Consider the following 14,848-nt stretch of genomic DNA (forward strand, 5'->3'; position numbering starts at 1 on the left):
ATACAGAACCCTGTGACTAATCTTCTAGTATCAAGGCACGATCCTCAATCAATATCAGCAAAGACTTTTAGGTAAAATGAATCGATGAGTTTTACTAAAACACCTTGTCCTGGGGAGCCCTTGAGGTACTTCAATAGATGATAAGCAGCATCTGGGTGATGTCAAGTAGGCTTTTGTAAAAATTGGCTCAAGCGATGAATAATAAAACAAATATATGGTCTAGATATTTGTAAGTATATGAGTCTGTCAATTAATCTTCTATAACAAGTGGTGTCTTTCTTAGTTAGTTGTTCTCCTTCATATTTAGATACCTTCAAATTAGGATCCATAGGTGCTACAACTGATTTAGAATTAAGAAAACCAGTGTCTTTTAGGATTTGAAGGCAATATTTTCTTTGGGAGAGCATGAGTCCTCATTGAGACCTTGATAACTCTAGACCCAAGAAATATTTTGCTTGCCCTAAGTCCTTTGATTTGAAATGTGCCTTTAGAGTATCTTTGACTGAGTTGATAACTGAAGGAGACGGTCCTGTTAGTAATATGTCATCAATATATACTAATAGGGCTACAAAAGTACTTCCATTCCCTCTAGTGAATCCGTAATCAGACTTGGACTGAAATCCATGTGAGGATATTGTTGCTGCAAATTTTAGGAACTATTGCCTTGATGCTTGCTTAAGATCGTATATGGACTTATTAAGTTTGCAAGTCAATTTCTCTCATTTTCTTGGTGCTTGGGAGGTTTGGTAGCCCAATGGTAAGGTCATGTGCACTTCTTCAAATAAGCCTCCATTGAGGAAGACATTATTTATATCAATTTGGCTAATGGTCCAATTGTAGGATGTAGCAAGAGCTAAGCTAATTTTTGCCACCAATGAAAAGGTATTTGAAAAAGCTATCCCTTCTTGTTGATTACAGCCTTTTGCTACAAGTCTTGTCTTGTATCTATCAATGGTGTCATCGAGTTTGCACTTTACTTTGTATACCCATTTACTACCATCAACAGATACAATGGTCCACATGTTCGTTCTTTCCATGACTTATATTTCTTCATCACTTTTCTCCAAGTCTGATGTTTTACAGCTTGAGGATAATTGGTGGGTTCATACATGGAGGTAACATTGAACAAATAGTTCTTATGGTGTTGGGAGTAGGCATTATATGGGAGGTATTTATTAAGGGGAAATGGAGTCGTGCTTTGGGAGGCGAGGTTACAATGGAAGTCTTTTAGGTAAGAAGGTGGATGGTGTGGTCGAGAGAATTTTCTGGTTATTATGGGGATAGGTGTTTGGTCAGTGTTATTAGTTTCTTCAGAGTTGCTAATACATGGATCTTGATCATCATCACCGTGGTTATCTTTGTATCTTCTAACATGAGTTTTGCAGCAACAGTTGAATTAATGATGATTTCTTTTTCTAGGCAATCAAATAGGGGGCATGATATGACGAATTGCTCAAGAAGTCATGTGAGATAAGAATATCTTTTTTTTTCTTTTTTTTTTTTATAGAATGAAAGGGGAACAATTCTTCAAAGAATAGGACATCCCTAGAAATAAAAAACTTTCTCTTGACTATGTCATATAATTTGTATCCTTTTACGCTTGATGGAAACCCCTAAATACACAAGGTTGTGCTCTAGGATCAAATTTAGACCTGTTTACTGAGGGAGTAAAGGCATAGGCAAGATACCCGAAGGTTCTAATGATACTATAATTTGCTTCTTTCTTGAACAGAGTAGCAAAATGAGTGCTATTTGAGAGTAGGATCATAGGTGTTCTGTTGATTAAGTATGCAACACTTAGAACAAATTCTCCCCATAAGGTAAGTGAAGCCTTTGATTGGAACATTAATGCTCTTTCCACGTTGAGAAGATGTTAATGCTTTCTTTCCACCACTGAGTTTTGCTGAGGAGTGTAGGCACATGAAAACTGGAGAGCTGTTCCAATTTTAGCAAAGAAATCCATGAAATTCAACTTCGGAGCCGTGTCAGATCGAAAGATCTTAATACTTACTTTTGAGAATTGAGTTTCAATTAGCTTGAAAAATCTAGGTATGACTTGCAGAATATCATTCTTATTTCTCAAATGATATATCCATGTGTATCTAGATTTATCATCTACAATAGTAGCAAAATATGAATGACCAACATGTGTTTGAGTTTTAAAAGGAACCCATATATCACAATGCACAATATCAAATGCATTTTCAACAATATTATTCAATGTTGGAAACGAGAGACGTCTTTGCTTAGCTAAGGGATAAATGTGACAAACTTCTTTATAGTTTGGAGAATCAGAGATTTTTATCATTTTAACTAACTATTTTATTCTGTTGATAGAGGGGTGTCCCATCCGTTTGTGCTACGTAGAGGTTGAGGCTTTACACATTAGTTCAGTGTGTTGAATGCAATTAACTCTTTCATTCTTCATTATGAGTAAGTAGAGCCCATTAGTTAATTCAACATTCTCAATCATTTTCAAAAGCAATTTGTCCTGAATAGGACAGTTAGAGTCATAAAATGATACAACAAACCTTTCATTCTTGAGGAGAGTACTTACTGACAGTAGGTTGTATTTGAAGTCAGAGATGTAAAGTACATCTTTCAAGATTAGTTCATTCGTTATGAAAATATCTCCTACATGCTCACCCTTTAGACGAGTCTTAGTGGACATGCTAACTGACATATTCTGAGTGCTATGGAGATTTTTAAACATAAACTTGTCATGAAAAATATATGAGGAAACACCAGAATCAATAATCTGTCTTAAGGAATCAGTGAGTGAGGTAGAGAGACAAGTACCTACTATATGGGTAGTCTCAATTTCGAAATTATCACTATTATGGGGTGTGTTGAGATGAGTTTGAAGCATGCTCATTGAAGTTGTGAATACTGATCACTGTTGAGACTAGCAAATAATAAAGATTGATTACTTTTAGAAGCCTCTGTCACTTTCTCATTTCCATCTTGGACTGTGTTGTTCTACCTTTGTTGATGAACAGAGTTATTGTTTGCAAGTCTATGGCCGGGGGATAACCATATAACTTGTAGCGTTTATCAGCAGTGTGTCCTCTGTAGCCATAATTGGGACACATAGGTCGTGTGTCTTTCTTCTTAGATTTATCAGAGGACAATCTTCTTTCAGAGTTAGCCATCAATGTGATGCTTTCAATAGAAAGTGAAGATCCAATGAATCTTTGTCTTTCTTCTTGGATGATGAGGAAAAATAGGAGGCAGAGGATCAATCAATAGAATTTGGACTCTAATTTGTGAATAAGATTCATTTAACCCTATGAGAAAGGTCATTACGAATTCAACATTCAAGAAATCAATCATTTTCTTTGATCCTTCACAAGTGCATTCATCCGTAGGGCGCTATTTCACAAGCTCTTGCCATATGGTGGTGATTTTCACATAGAATATCTCAATTGAGAGACTCCCTTGTGTAGTAGTTACCAAGCCCCTTTTGCAACTGGTATATGTAAGGTCCATTGGACTGTTTATATCTTTCCTTCAATTCATCCCACACTTCCTTTACATTTCCATTATAAACCAAGCTTGCCGCTATTTCTTTCGAAATGGAGTTGATAATTCAAGAAGCTATCACATAATTGTTGCATTTCCAAGCAGATAGTAGATTACCTTTTGAAGGCTTCTTGATTGCGCCGGTGATGAACCCAACTTTGTTCTTTTCAGATAAAGCAAACATCATTGCTATACTCCATGATGAGTAACTATTCGATCCTGCCAATGGTGTAGAAACAAGGTTGGTGGTCGGGGTGATGGAATAGTGCAACATGAAGGGATTTAGTTGGACGTCAAGATCAGAAGAGGTAATCAGGACTGAGTGTTGGAGCTGTTGAACGTCGAGCTCTTAGGTGTTGTCATTACTGTAGATTGCACAAGGGTAAAGGGACGTTCGGGTTTTGTTCTGCAACTCTTTTTTGCAGAAATTGCTCTGATACCATAACAGAGAGAGCAAACTTGAGAGAAAACTTCTCTGTACAAAGGTGAATTTCTTTATTTCTTGTATATGTATTTACATGGACCAAACTTGATATATATAGATGTTTGGTGGTAACTGTCTTCTAACAAACTAACTAATAAACTGTGTAACAGAAAAGTAACTATCTAGCAACTCTATTGTTAATAGTAGATAACGGAAGTACTTATCTAACTGACAAACTCCCTCTTTAGTGGTTTCGACCGTATAGCTTTTTCTTCAACGTTTCAACTTAGGTCGAAGGTTGAGGCTTAGACAATCCCTAAGCCCAAAACATTCAAGCGACAATACTTTTCTAATGTGGCGATTGACCTTAAAATGAATGAGGACACAATATAAATAGTGCTAGCTATAGAAATATATTTTTGGAGAGAATAAACATTATTTGCAGAAGAATAAAAGTCGAAGATATGCTGGAGAATTAATGCTTCACGAAATTTGCAAATCAATCTTTCATATATCAAAAGAATATTTTGTTGACACAGTGACCCTAATGTTTGTCATTGACATGTTGTTTAGCATGTTGCTCAAATTTTGCCTTAAATAAAATCAGCCAACCAATGCATTAACTATCTCCTCCTTTGGCTATTTTTTAAGGCAAAACAAACAAACTATTCAGAAACCAGATTAACACAAACCATACAACAAATCAATGGCTTTAACGTGGAAGCAAACCAAACCAAGCACACGCAACCACAAATCAGCTGATGACAAATCAACAACCACAAACCAAAGACCAATAGACACAACCACCTTCATCTTCATTCTTCCCATTTTGTTTAACTTACAAAAATAATCAAAATCAATAGCAATTAAGATCTCATCATACCAAACGATGGCAATCAGAAGCCAGAATCCTCCCATGTAGCACCAAGAAAGAATAATATTTAAAACAATCTTTTGAGATAGATCATCAATTACCTCTTTCTTAGCCGCACGTCTTTTTCTAACAAAATATTTAGCATCAACGAGACCTATAATAGGAATATTCCATAAATCCCTCATAACCTACATTTTTCATGCTCAAATCCAAAAATGCTTTTAATGTAACAAACTCAACATCATCATTTCCACAATTGATACATTGGCACAAACATTCAACACACAAATTTTTTCACACACATCACATCTTGATCATCATATCTCACAACATTTTTACCAACAAGAACACTATCAATAATCAACTTCACAAACACCAAAAAAGCAACACTATAGGAGACATGTCAGAATAAGCAATGTCATCCTTTAACCAAAAAAAAAAAAAGCTAATAAATAAGAAAAAAATGAATTTGGATTTATGTCTAGTGGATTACACGCATCAAGAAATTGTTTTTGTTCAACCTATAATCATATATGAACTAGTTGACAAATATATATTAAGTAACAACTTTTCCACGAGAAACCGTAGTTGTTCAAATTAGGATAAGATTAAACTTTTTTAGGGTATTTGGGTTAAGTAGTAAAATAGTAAGGAGTAACGAGTTATACATTCTTGGAAGTCATGAAACCTTGGACTCCATAGGATAAAAAGTTGATAAGATAAAATTGGATGTTCGTATCAGTGGAACCCACCAACATTTTAGACCAAACAAAAAGTGAAATTCACAACTTCTACTTCCAACATTTCCTACTCGAAGATCCAAACACACTCGTCATTTCTAAATGGATTAAAGGCTTATTTGAGTATTTGGCACTCGTGTCATCCATTGTTTATGGAGTTGGATACTCTTGAAGTCGTTTCATTGTTAATCAACGTGTCTATTGACCTTATGAAGATGTAGAACATGGTTGACGAAATCAAAAGGCTAACACAAACAAGAGTAGGGAGGCATCTCAATCTCCTTTTGTCCAGGGTTGAACAATCTTAACTCCCCCTATTACCTATGAAGGTGTGAGCTTTGTTAATCTGAATTATTCATGTCTCTCATTTAATAGCTTCATTCCTCATCTCTTCATCCATACTTCATTATACGTTCCTTTATCTTAAAAAAGCCTAAAAGGAAAAAACAAACTAATCAAAACTATAACCTTTAGAATTTTATAACCATGTTCTAGATCTTTAAAGTTAGAGGTTGATTCTGAAGGTTTATTTTTTTCTTCTCCACCCGTTCGATTCCATCTTTCATGACTGTCAAAATTCATCCAACGTCCAAGATCTCTTCTGCAAAGAGTTACCCACAATCCTCACATACTCATTGGCCCACCGGATACCGAGTGGATGGATAGAACCTCCAAGATTGCGAGAGCAAAAGCTCACCCAAAACTTGCACAAACTCACCCATGGCTTCCCTCTCTTGTACTTCCTCCATTAATCTCACCCCAAGATCCTTCAATTCTCGCCCCCCTTTCAAATTGGGTTCCCATTTTCTTGGCCTTCAGTCCAACCTTCGATGGCTCTCACCCGTCTCCATTGGACCCTCCAATGGGTCTAGAGCAACTTGCTGGTTCAATTTAAGGCAAAATGCCGAGGGTGCAGGCATTTATGGCAGCCAGTCCCGAGATGATTTCAACAGAGATGATGTTGAGCAGGTTCTTTTACTAAGTACTCTCTTCTTTCTCTGTGTTTTGTTTTGTGGGTTTCTTGTTTTTGTCTTTGGGAACTTTGATTGTTGAAGAGTGGTGTCTTTTCTTTCATTGCTGGTTTGGGCTGATTCTTATGAGTTTGGAAGTTGAAATTGTTCTTACCCTCTGGCTGTTTTCTTTTCTTTTAAGTATTGTCAATTTTTAATCGCTCCTTGGTTAAGATAGATGAAGAAATTTAAATTAGTAATTTTTTTGTACCCATGATTCTCTTCCAGTGGTGTTAATGTTAAACTAACCTTTTCTTTACGTCATAAAGCACTTAATCGCTTGGAACTCAGTAGACGCCCTAACCCAATGCCATGGAAATCGAAATTTATATCGTATCCCTATTGTGATTTTAAACATCGCGATAGGTGAGACATTCCTAACGTGATACTGACTTGTAGATGGTTAAGTGCTCTCACATTTCACATTAACGCCTCATCCGCAATGGTTAGTCAAAATAAGAAGGGAGTTTGTGTTATGAGATTGTGAGAAAGGGACCTCCTTAAACATAATAACTAACCTCATAACTTGTGCATTTGTTACAAACTCTGCTTTCACATAAAGAAGCTAAAACAAGGTATCACATTGCCATTATGGAAAGTGCACAGAACTTCCTGCTTCCCTCAAACAAACTTGCAAATATTACTGATTTGGCTTAGCCTTTGGGTAAGGGAAAGTATTCCTTCATCCTTCTACTCTGAAAATGTGCTAAATGACGTTGTCCATAGTTTAAAAACTTGAACAAATCGCATTTTTCTTACAGTCTCTCATCCCTTTTTAAGCACTTGGATAGATTCCTAGTTCCTAATATGTAACAAGAAGAGTGATATTCTGAATGAACAATGAAAACCCACAGCATAGTGACTTGAGAGTTAAGATTACTCCCAATCCCACTGTATCAAACTTTTCAAATAGAGGAATCATGACGAGATGAATAATAATATCCCAACATGATGCTATCCCATTAGATATTGAAGTCTACTTTTGGTGTTCTTAATCCAATAATTCATTATGAAATTCTTATATAATTTCTTAATAAGTATCTTAGAATTAATGTTACAACTTATCACTTATTCTATATGATAGAATCTTAACATAAGTATTCATATTAAAAGCAAGATTATGTCGATACTTCTTGAATCATACCAAAAACTCGGAACCATGACATTAACATCATTCGCGGAAACAAGTTGTGAAGGAAAAAGGACTGACAAATGAACGTTATGGTTGTGCAGTATTTTAACTATATGGGAATGCTGGCTGTAGAAGGAACATATGACAAAATGGAAGCTCTTTTGAGCCAAGACATTCACCCAGTGGACATTTTGTTGATGCTGGCTGCCTCTGAAGGAGACAAACCAAAACTTGAGGAGCTATTGAGAGCTGGAGCTAGTTATGATGTGAAAGATGTTGATGGTCGAACTGCCGTTGATAGAGCAGTTAACGAAGAAATTAAGGATTTTATTCTCAATTTTTCTGCTAAAAAGGCATGATTTTGGTTGGAAGTTGCTCTGTTTTGATAGGTTTTAGAAAGAGGCTTAAGATTTGTATTTTCACTGCCTTCTGATGTTGATCATATCGTGTTAAAAATTTATGCTTGTTTTTATCAATTAGGGAATGGCTTTGAGATGTAAAATCTTGTTTATAGTTGTTTACTGTTTTGATGTTTACGTTATCTTTAAAATTGTGTATTTAATCTTCTGAAAGTGATGGAAATTGAATTATTAAGGCTGTTTTGCAACTTTTTGTTTCTTGGTTTTTAAAAGTTAGGCTTTCATTTTTTCTCCATTTTTGCCAACTATTTGTATCTTTCTTATATACTAGAATTCAATTCTTAGTCAAAATTAAAAGATATATTTTTAGTGTTCAATTTTTTGCTTGATTTTTTGAAAACATTAGAAAAAAGAAATAGAAAACATATCAAGAAATTCAAAAGATGAAGGGATCTTTCTTATATTGTTTTTAGTTTTTGAAATTTTTATTTGTTTCTTCTCAATTATTCAACACCCACATATTCTATATTTTTAAATTGGAGCAAATATCAATTTAAACCTCAATTTTGGAATTTATCAATTTATAAGTTTAATTTAAAAGAATTAACTGTGAAACTTGTCATTTTATCAATTAAAATTTATCTGAAGATTGTCCATTCAAACTATAATTAACAATTTTATTAAATTAACTTTCGTAGAAGTCTATACATGTACAAGAATATATGCATGGATTATTTTCATATATATATAGTTTCTTGATTAATTCACTGTAAAAATTTATCATTAATTGAAAAGAATTAATTGTTTTGCATGATATTTTTCAAACTAAATCTAGTGGAAGGCGTAAACTATCACACTTATTAAAATTTAGAGTTTAAAGTGATACTATTATTATTTTGGAGTTTGAATGATACAACACCAAAATTTAGAGTTTAAATCTATTATAATTATTAGTCAAGAGTTTAAATATACGTTACTATCAAAATTCAGAATAAATTTGATATTTATCTTTTTAATTTTAAAAAAAAACTTGGTTTAGTTTTTGAAATTATACAAAATTATAGGTAGAAATAATATTGTATATTGTTAGTATGATAGAAATGAAGTTGGTGTCTTTTGAGTTGCCTGCTTGGTTTTCAAGTTCTACCTATGGGAAGGTTTGTATTTCAATTAAAAATTGCATTAGATCCAAAAAAAAATTAGAACAAAATAGTAACATTTTTTTTCAGTTTAAATTTGACAAATATGACTGTAATCTGTTTTTTAAATTTATTATTTTTGTAATTTTGAAAATGTAAGTGACATCAACTCAATTATCATAATTTTTTTTTGCTATTTTTACAAACTTCCCTATTTCAATATTAGTTGGATGTTAAAAAATGTTCATTTTCATTAGTTAATTAAGGTTTTTCACAAAGATGTGATATTGGTTATGAGCGACATATTCTTCTACGTGAATGCGAATGAAAAATCTATGATCTAGGCATGCATATTATAAATGTAGTCATAGTGATATGGATCTCTTGATAATGACATTTCTAGAGAATCCTGGAAGGATTTAAAATACCTTAAAACATTAAATCAAATTCTCGAAAATTATATTCAACAAAGTTACAAATATCACTATATGGATTGAGACAATGATGCCTACGCCGATATCCATTGAAAAAGAGATATCAAATAATCCAATATGCCTGTGTCCTTAGCTATAATAGAAGTTTTGGTAGATCTCGTAAGAACGCAAACATTGGTGAAATTCCAACTCATTTTATTCATGTATGACCATGTTCATGTCACAGCAAATCAAATCACTTATTCATCTCTCAACAATTACACATAGGAGCCACCTATTGGTCTATCAGATCAAAACCTGATATTTGTACTTGTAAACTAGAATCTATCTCGCTGCCATATAGAAAATCTCGATGCTTTGATCCGAACTCTTTCCAGTATAATTATTAATTACACGGTGAATCTAAGTTGCTCGAGTCTTCTTCTTCTTATTGTTTTGCCTGCATTCACAAGATTGAGTTATCAATTAATGAAACAGAGATGGAAGCAACTTAGGCCAAGCAGACAACTGAATGGTGAATGAGGTCAGTTACCTGTGAATATAAGAAGGTTCCAAGAACTGCGATTGCAGCTCCAAGAGCGTTGACGGGCTGGACAGGCGTGCGAAAGATGATTATTGCAGAAACTATGACCGATATACGTTTCATCGTGTTGCCAATGCTGAACGTCAACGGAGAAATTTCGTCCAGCGACATGTAAGATACTTGGTTGTAGAGATGATAGAAGACACTCTGTGCTGCTACCCACCTACCATGAAGAGAAAAACAATATACTTTCAAAACAAAAATGATATCGAAACCGAGTTGACAAGAAGATTACAAACCAACAATTTGAATCAAGATAACATTCAGACTATAGAATGCTATTGCACATAGTTTAAACCAGGTTATAAGACACCCTATTGAAGACCTTTTTGAGAAGAAAAAGAAAATGCAAGTCTCATCTATAATCTGAAAGACAAATTTACGAACCCTGTGATTTATACATTTTTAAGCTGAAAAGGAAAATGCAGGCCCTACTATCTCTGTCAACCTACCAACCCCATGATTCGTGAAGTTTGTTGATGTGTTCTTAGACAGTTGAGTTTATATAACTTTCAGAGGATAATTTTGGCAAATAGGAGCAAACTATAAACATCAAAGATACACAAGTCGAATCTGCTTACCACACAAAATTAGGTCCAATTTCAGAGAGAGCTGTTTTCCATCCTGCAGCCCACATCTGTGGTCCTTCGACAGCAATTGCGAACGGGGTAAGTAGCAACAGGGATAATATAGACAAACATGCATAGTAGTTCATTCCACTAACAGAATTCCCCTTCATGCCTTTCTTGGAAAATATGTTTCTGAAGACAAATGCCAAGTTTGATATCATGGCTCCCATGAAACCTGAAGAAAGTGAAGACATCCAAGAGCTTTCAGAAGAATATTATAGACTAAGCATTTTCATTATAACAATTCAAATCATTCCATTACAAATAGAAATATAGTTCCCCAGCTTATCCTTTCCTCAACTCCCATGTTAGGGAAGGCATGTGTAGGACAAATGAACCAACTTTCTCAATCGTATCAATAGATTCTCCGTCTAATGCTTTATTATAGATCTATTTGAATTAACTTTTTAAGTGTTTATAAATATATTTATTTGTACTAAAAACACTTTTTTAATACTTAGAAAGCCAATCCAATGGCTCATTTGGGGTGCACACCCATCGAATAGAAGAAATGATTCCCAGCAAGTCATTTTCGTTCACATCAAACAAGGAGCAAACTTTGAATTGATTGCTTAGCATACGTTTGATAACCATGTTTTCAAACTTAGTTACTCATTATTTCTTTGTTTTCTTACCTACTTTTTAATAAAAAATTTCAAATACAGGCAAATTCAGAAAAGCTAAGAAAAAACTGCATTTCAAATATGATTTATGGTTGTAATTAAAATAAAAGAAATCTTATAACTTTTATATTGGTCCTAAACTTTATACTTATTTCATTCAGAACCTACTTTCGTAAATATTCGAATCCATCCAAATCTTCATATCATTTAGTTCTTGATAGTATATTGAAATTTCCCATCCAACAAAAATGGCAGGTACGCACTTACAAATCAATCTCAATACATGTGATTCAGAGCACAAGTTCACTAATGCAAGATTACTGGTAGTAACCATAATAGGAAATCTAGTGACAAGAATCTAACAAAACAGATCAGGAAAAGTACCATACCAAGAATTTGAACGTTAATTTAATTACCTATCATATTGAAGTTGAGCTCAGTCACGGCAGCAAGAGCACAACCACCGATGATCGGGAGAAGAGAGAGGTAGACAGGAATAGGGAAAGTCTCACCCAACAGGAACCTTGAAACCAATACGCTAAATGCAGGCTCACCACTTTTGATAATATGGGTGAATGAGACAGCAACCTTTGACATGCTCACTGTTGCAGCTACATGACCAATTGTGTGGGCCACAGCAACCTAGTCAAAATCATCACCACATTTAAAGACAGAAAATTCCAAAACAACAATCAACTACAAACAATTTTGATGAGTTCTCCACGTTTAAGCTTATGTATACATAAATTGTCAGTTATCTCTAGAAAGGAACCAAGTTATGATAAACAGCAGTTAGCAAGTTGACTTGAATTTGTTTTTCTTCAAAAAGAAAGAAAAAAGGACTTGAATTAGTTCTCTTGCCCTTATCCTAACCAATCTCAGAAAGCAACCATAGGCGCTAATTCTTCCACAACTAGATCAACAAGATTGATTGCCGATGAAAATTGGACAAGAAATCCAGAAAAACTTCCAAAGCTTCTCAGCAATCGACAACAGCATAAACAGGGGTATTTCCTTTTTCCAAATACTTGATTTCTCATTGGGTCTTGTTGGGAAAAACCTCCCACCAATAATAGATAAATTTAAAGAAAGCATTTAACTAAATTTCACTTCTAATGTTTTGCCAAAACTCAACCGTCCTAAATTTTCTTGTTAGTCAAACAGAACCAGAAATTTCCTAACCTTTCTCAAAACCTAACCACGGGAGTATTTCTTCAAACACTAGAACAACAACGGATGAAAGAAACATGACTATTCATGATAATTTAAGGCAGTAGCCAATCAGAACCCAGAAAAAACTTACAGGGAACAAAGATTTCCAAAACTCGAAATCAGTCTTGGGAGCCTCAGCGACCCTCGTCATCCAAGAGACTAACATGATGAGAGAACCAACAGCAAGAGAAAGTGTGGAGGTTAGCCATGGATATGGATACGCATTCAAAACCTTCTTATTGTAAATGTTGAACACAACGTTCAAACTCCACCAAAGAGCAAAATACAGTCCGATCTTCACCTTCTTCGCCGCCTCAGACGGCTGGTCGGCCACAGTCAGTTCAATGTTCGACTCAATCGGCTGCGATCGGTCAGCCTCGTACGCTTTGCACGCATTGAAATCACTCTTCCGAGTTCCCAACGTCCCAAAATTGGAAACCGATGAGATATGAAGAGCATTTTTCACGCACACAACCGAGCTGTGGGGTTTTTGCGCCGGCAATGAAGGTGAACACGAAAACCGCCTAATTGGCACCGGAGAACTCCGCCGGAGAATCACGTCGGACCCATTAATGGATTTCGCAGATTGAGTTAAAGAAGAGATCATGATCGAAAAACAACAAAAACCCAGATATTAGACAACAAAAACAAGCACAATCAGAGAAGTGCAAGTCGTGAAAGAGACTAATTCCTTCACGGCTCTTATAAAATAAGAACACTAATCGCTCAAGACTCTTAAATGCGAATCCCGAAACGACCCAGAAAGCCAAATTTGTATGAAACTATAATAATCAAAGAAAAATGATCTTGAAACTCGGTAGGTGGGAGAAAAAAAACATGAACAGTTGCGAAAATGGTGTAATTTAGTAGAAAATAAGCAAAGGGGAAGTCTAAAAAGGAAGCCACCGATACTAAGGTGGTTGATGATCGTTGCTTTTCAATGAATCTGTACAGTTTTTGGGGTTGGTGAAAAATTTTTAATATAAGAAGATGGAAGACTGAATTCAAATGAAATTTTCAAAGGGTTTTTTTTTCTCTAAAAACTAAGGTGGGTGGCGGCTTTAATCGATTTGAAAATGTGAAGTTTTTTTCTCCGTGGAATTGGTGATTCGGTGAGGATCCGGAAAAAGAGAAACAAAAAAAACAAATCACATCAACTATCATGATTCTGTTTCTTCTTCCGTTTTCAAATATGGATATGTATTAGTAATTTTGAAATCGGAACTGTTTATTGAAAAAGAAAGGAAATCCAAACTCAAGCAAAATCTTGTTTCTATTAAACACAAATATTAAATTTTAGTTAGAGTGGTAACTATTTCCATCAAATATTTTAAACATATACATGGATTTAAATTGACGAAATGATTAAATATACCCAAGACTCTCGAACTTAGGAAAAAGGGTTTCTTTTTCTCAAGTTCAACGTCACATGTCAGATGGGAAATTTGTCCCATATAAAACTATACCTTTGTTAATTACTGTATTAGTCCTCAAACTTAATTTAATTTTCATGATTTTAGAAGTTAGGAATTGATGTCTAAAACTGGATCCATATTCATTCAAAGTAGTTATTTTATTTCTTTTCACCTCAACAACTCCGACTAACACTCGGAACCATTAATATTTAGAGGTGATTTTTTTTTTTTTTTTGCTAAAATCACTTTTACTATTCTTAGAATTACTTTTATATAAAATAACACATTCGTGAATAAAATAAAATTGATTTTTGAAAAATTAAAAATTACTTTAGATTGATTTTTGAAGTATCACTAGTCGAGTGAAGAGTATCACTAGTTGAGTGGTTCGAATGTTGAATCACTTCCAACACTTTTAAAGACGACTATCTTCTTCAATGACAAACTTTTAATGATAGTTTGTTATGATGATCGCCGGTCAACCTGTGATTGTTTTTTTTGTAACGGCTACCGGCCAACCTTAGATCAATGTCACCACGGATCAATTTTTGACGATCACATTTCAGCTATTTGTTAAAAATAAATTAATAAAACTAATATTTTAACAAATTAATAAAACTAATATTTATTAGAACTCCGTGACTGTTGGTCCATCGTTGACAACTTCTAATTATCATTTTTAAGTAAAGAAAAACACTGTAAAAATCACAGGTGTAATTATACAAACAATGGAAATTTGACCGAAATTTGAG

The 14,848-nt window shown here is 34.4% G+C and overlaps 2 protein-coding genes across 2 annotated transcripts; one reads left to right on the forward strand and one right to left on the reverse strand.

The window, feature by feature from the left end:
* Window positions 1-6,201: 6,201 nt before the first annotated feature.
* LOC101212274 (protein LHCP TRANSLOCATION DEFECT) lies at window positions 6,202-8,309 on the forward strand. The gene is made up of 2 exons (XM_004152871.3): window positions 6,202-6,529; window positions 7,804-8,309. Exons 1-2 carry the CDS (start codon window positions 6,281-6,283, stop codon window positions 8,059-8,061), a joined length of 507 nt encoding a protein of 168 aa, XP_004152919.1. The 5' UTR covers window positions 6,202-6,280; the 3' UTR covers window positions 8,062-8,309.
* A 1,414-nt stretch (window positions 8,310-9,723) lies between these two features.
* LOC101216838 (glucose-6-phosphate/phosphate translocator 1, chloroplastic) lies at window positions 9,724-13,905 on the reverse strand. Its single transcript, XM_004152889.3, has 5 exons — window positions 12,773-13,905; window positions 11,886-12,111; window positions 10,799-11,021; window positions 10,167-10,380; window positions 9,724-10,073 (listed from the first exon to the last, which is right to left on the reverse strand). Exons 1-5 carry the CDS (start codon window positions 13,286-13,288, stop codon window positions 10,062-10,064), a joined length of 1,191 nt encoding a protein of 396 aa, XP_004152937.1. The 5' UTR covers window positions 13,289-13,905; the 3' UTR covers window positions 9,724-10,061.
* Between the last annotated feature and the right edge of the window lie 943 nt (window positions 13,906-14,848).

The sequence above is a fragment of the Cucumis sativus genome, chromosome 3 (genome assembly GCF_000004075.3).
Source record: "Cucumis sativus cultivar 9930 chromosome 3, Cucumber_9930_V3, whole genome shotgun sequence".
NCBI classification, from domain to species: Eukaryota; Viridiplantae; Streptophyta; class Magnoliopsida; order Cucurbitales; family Cucurbitaceae; genus Cucumis; species Cucumis sativus.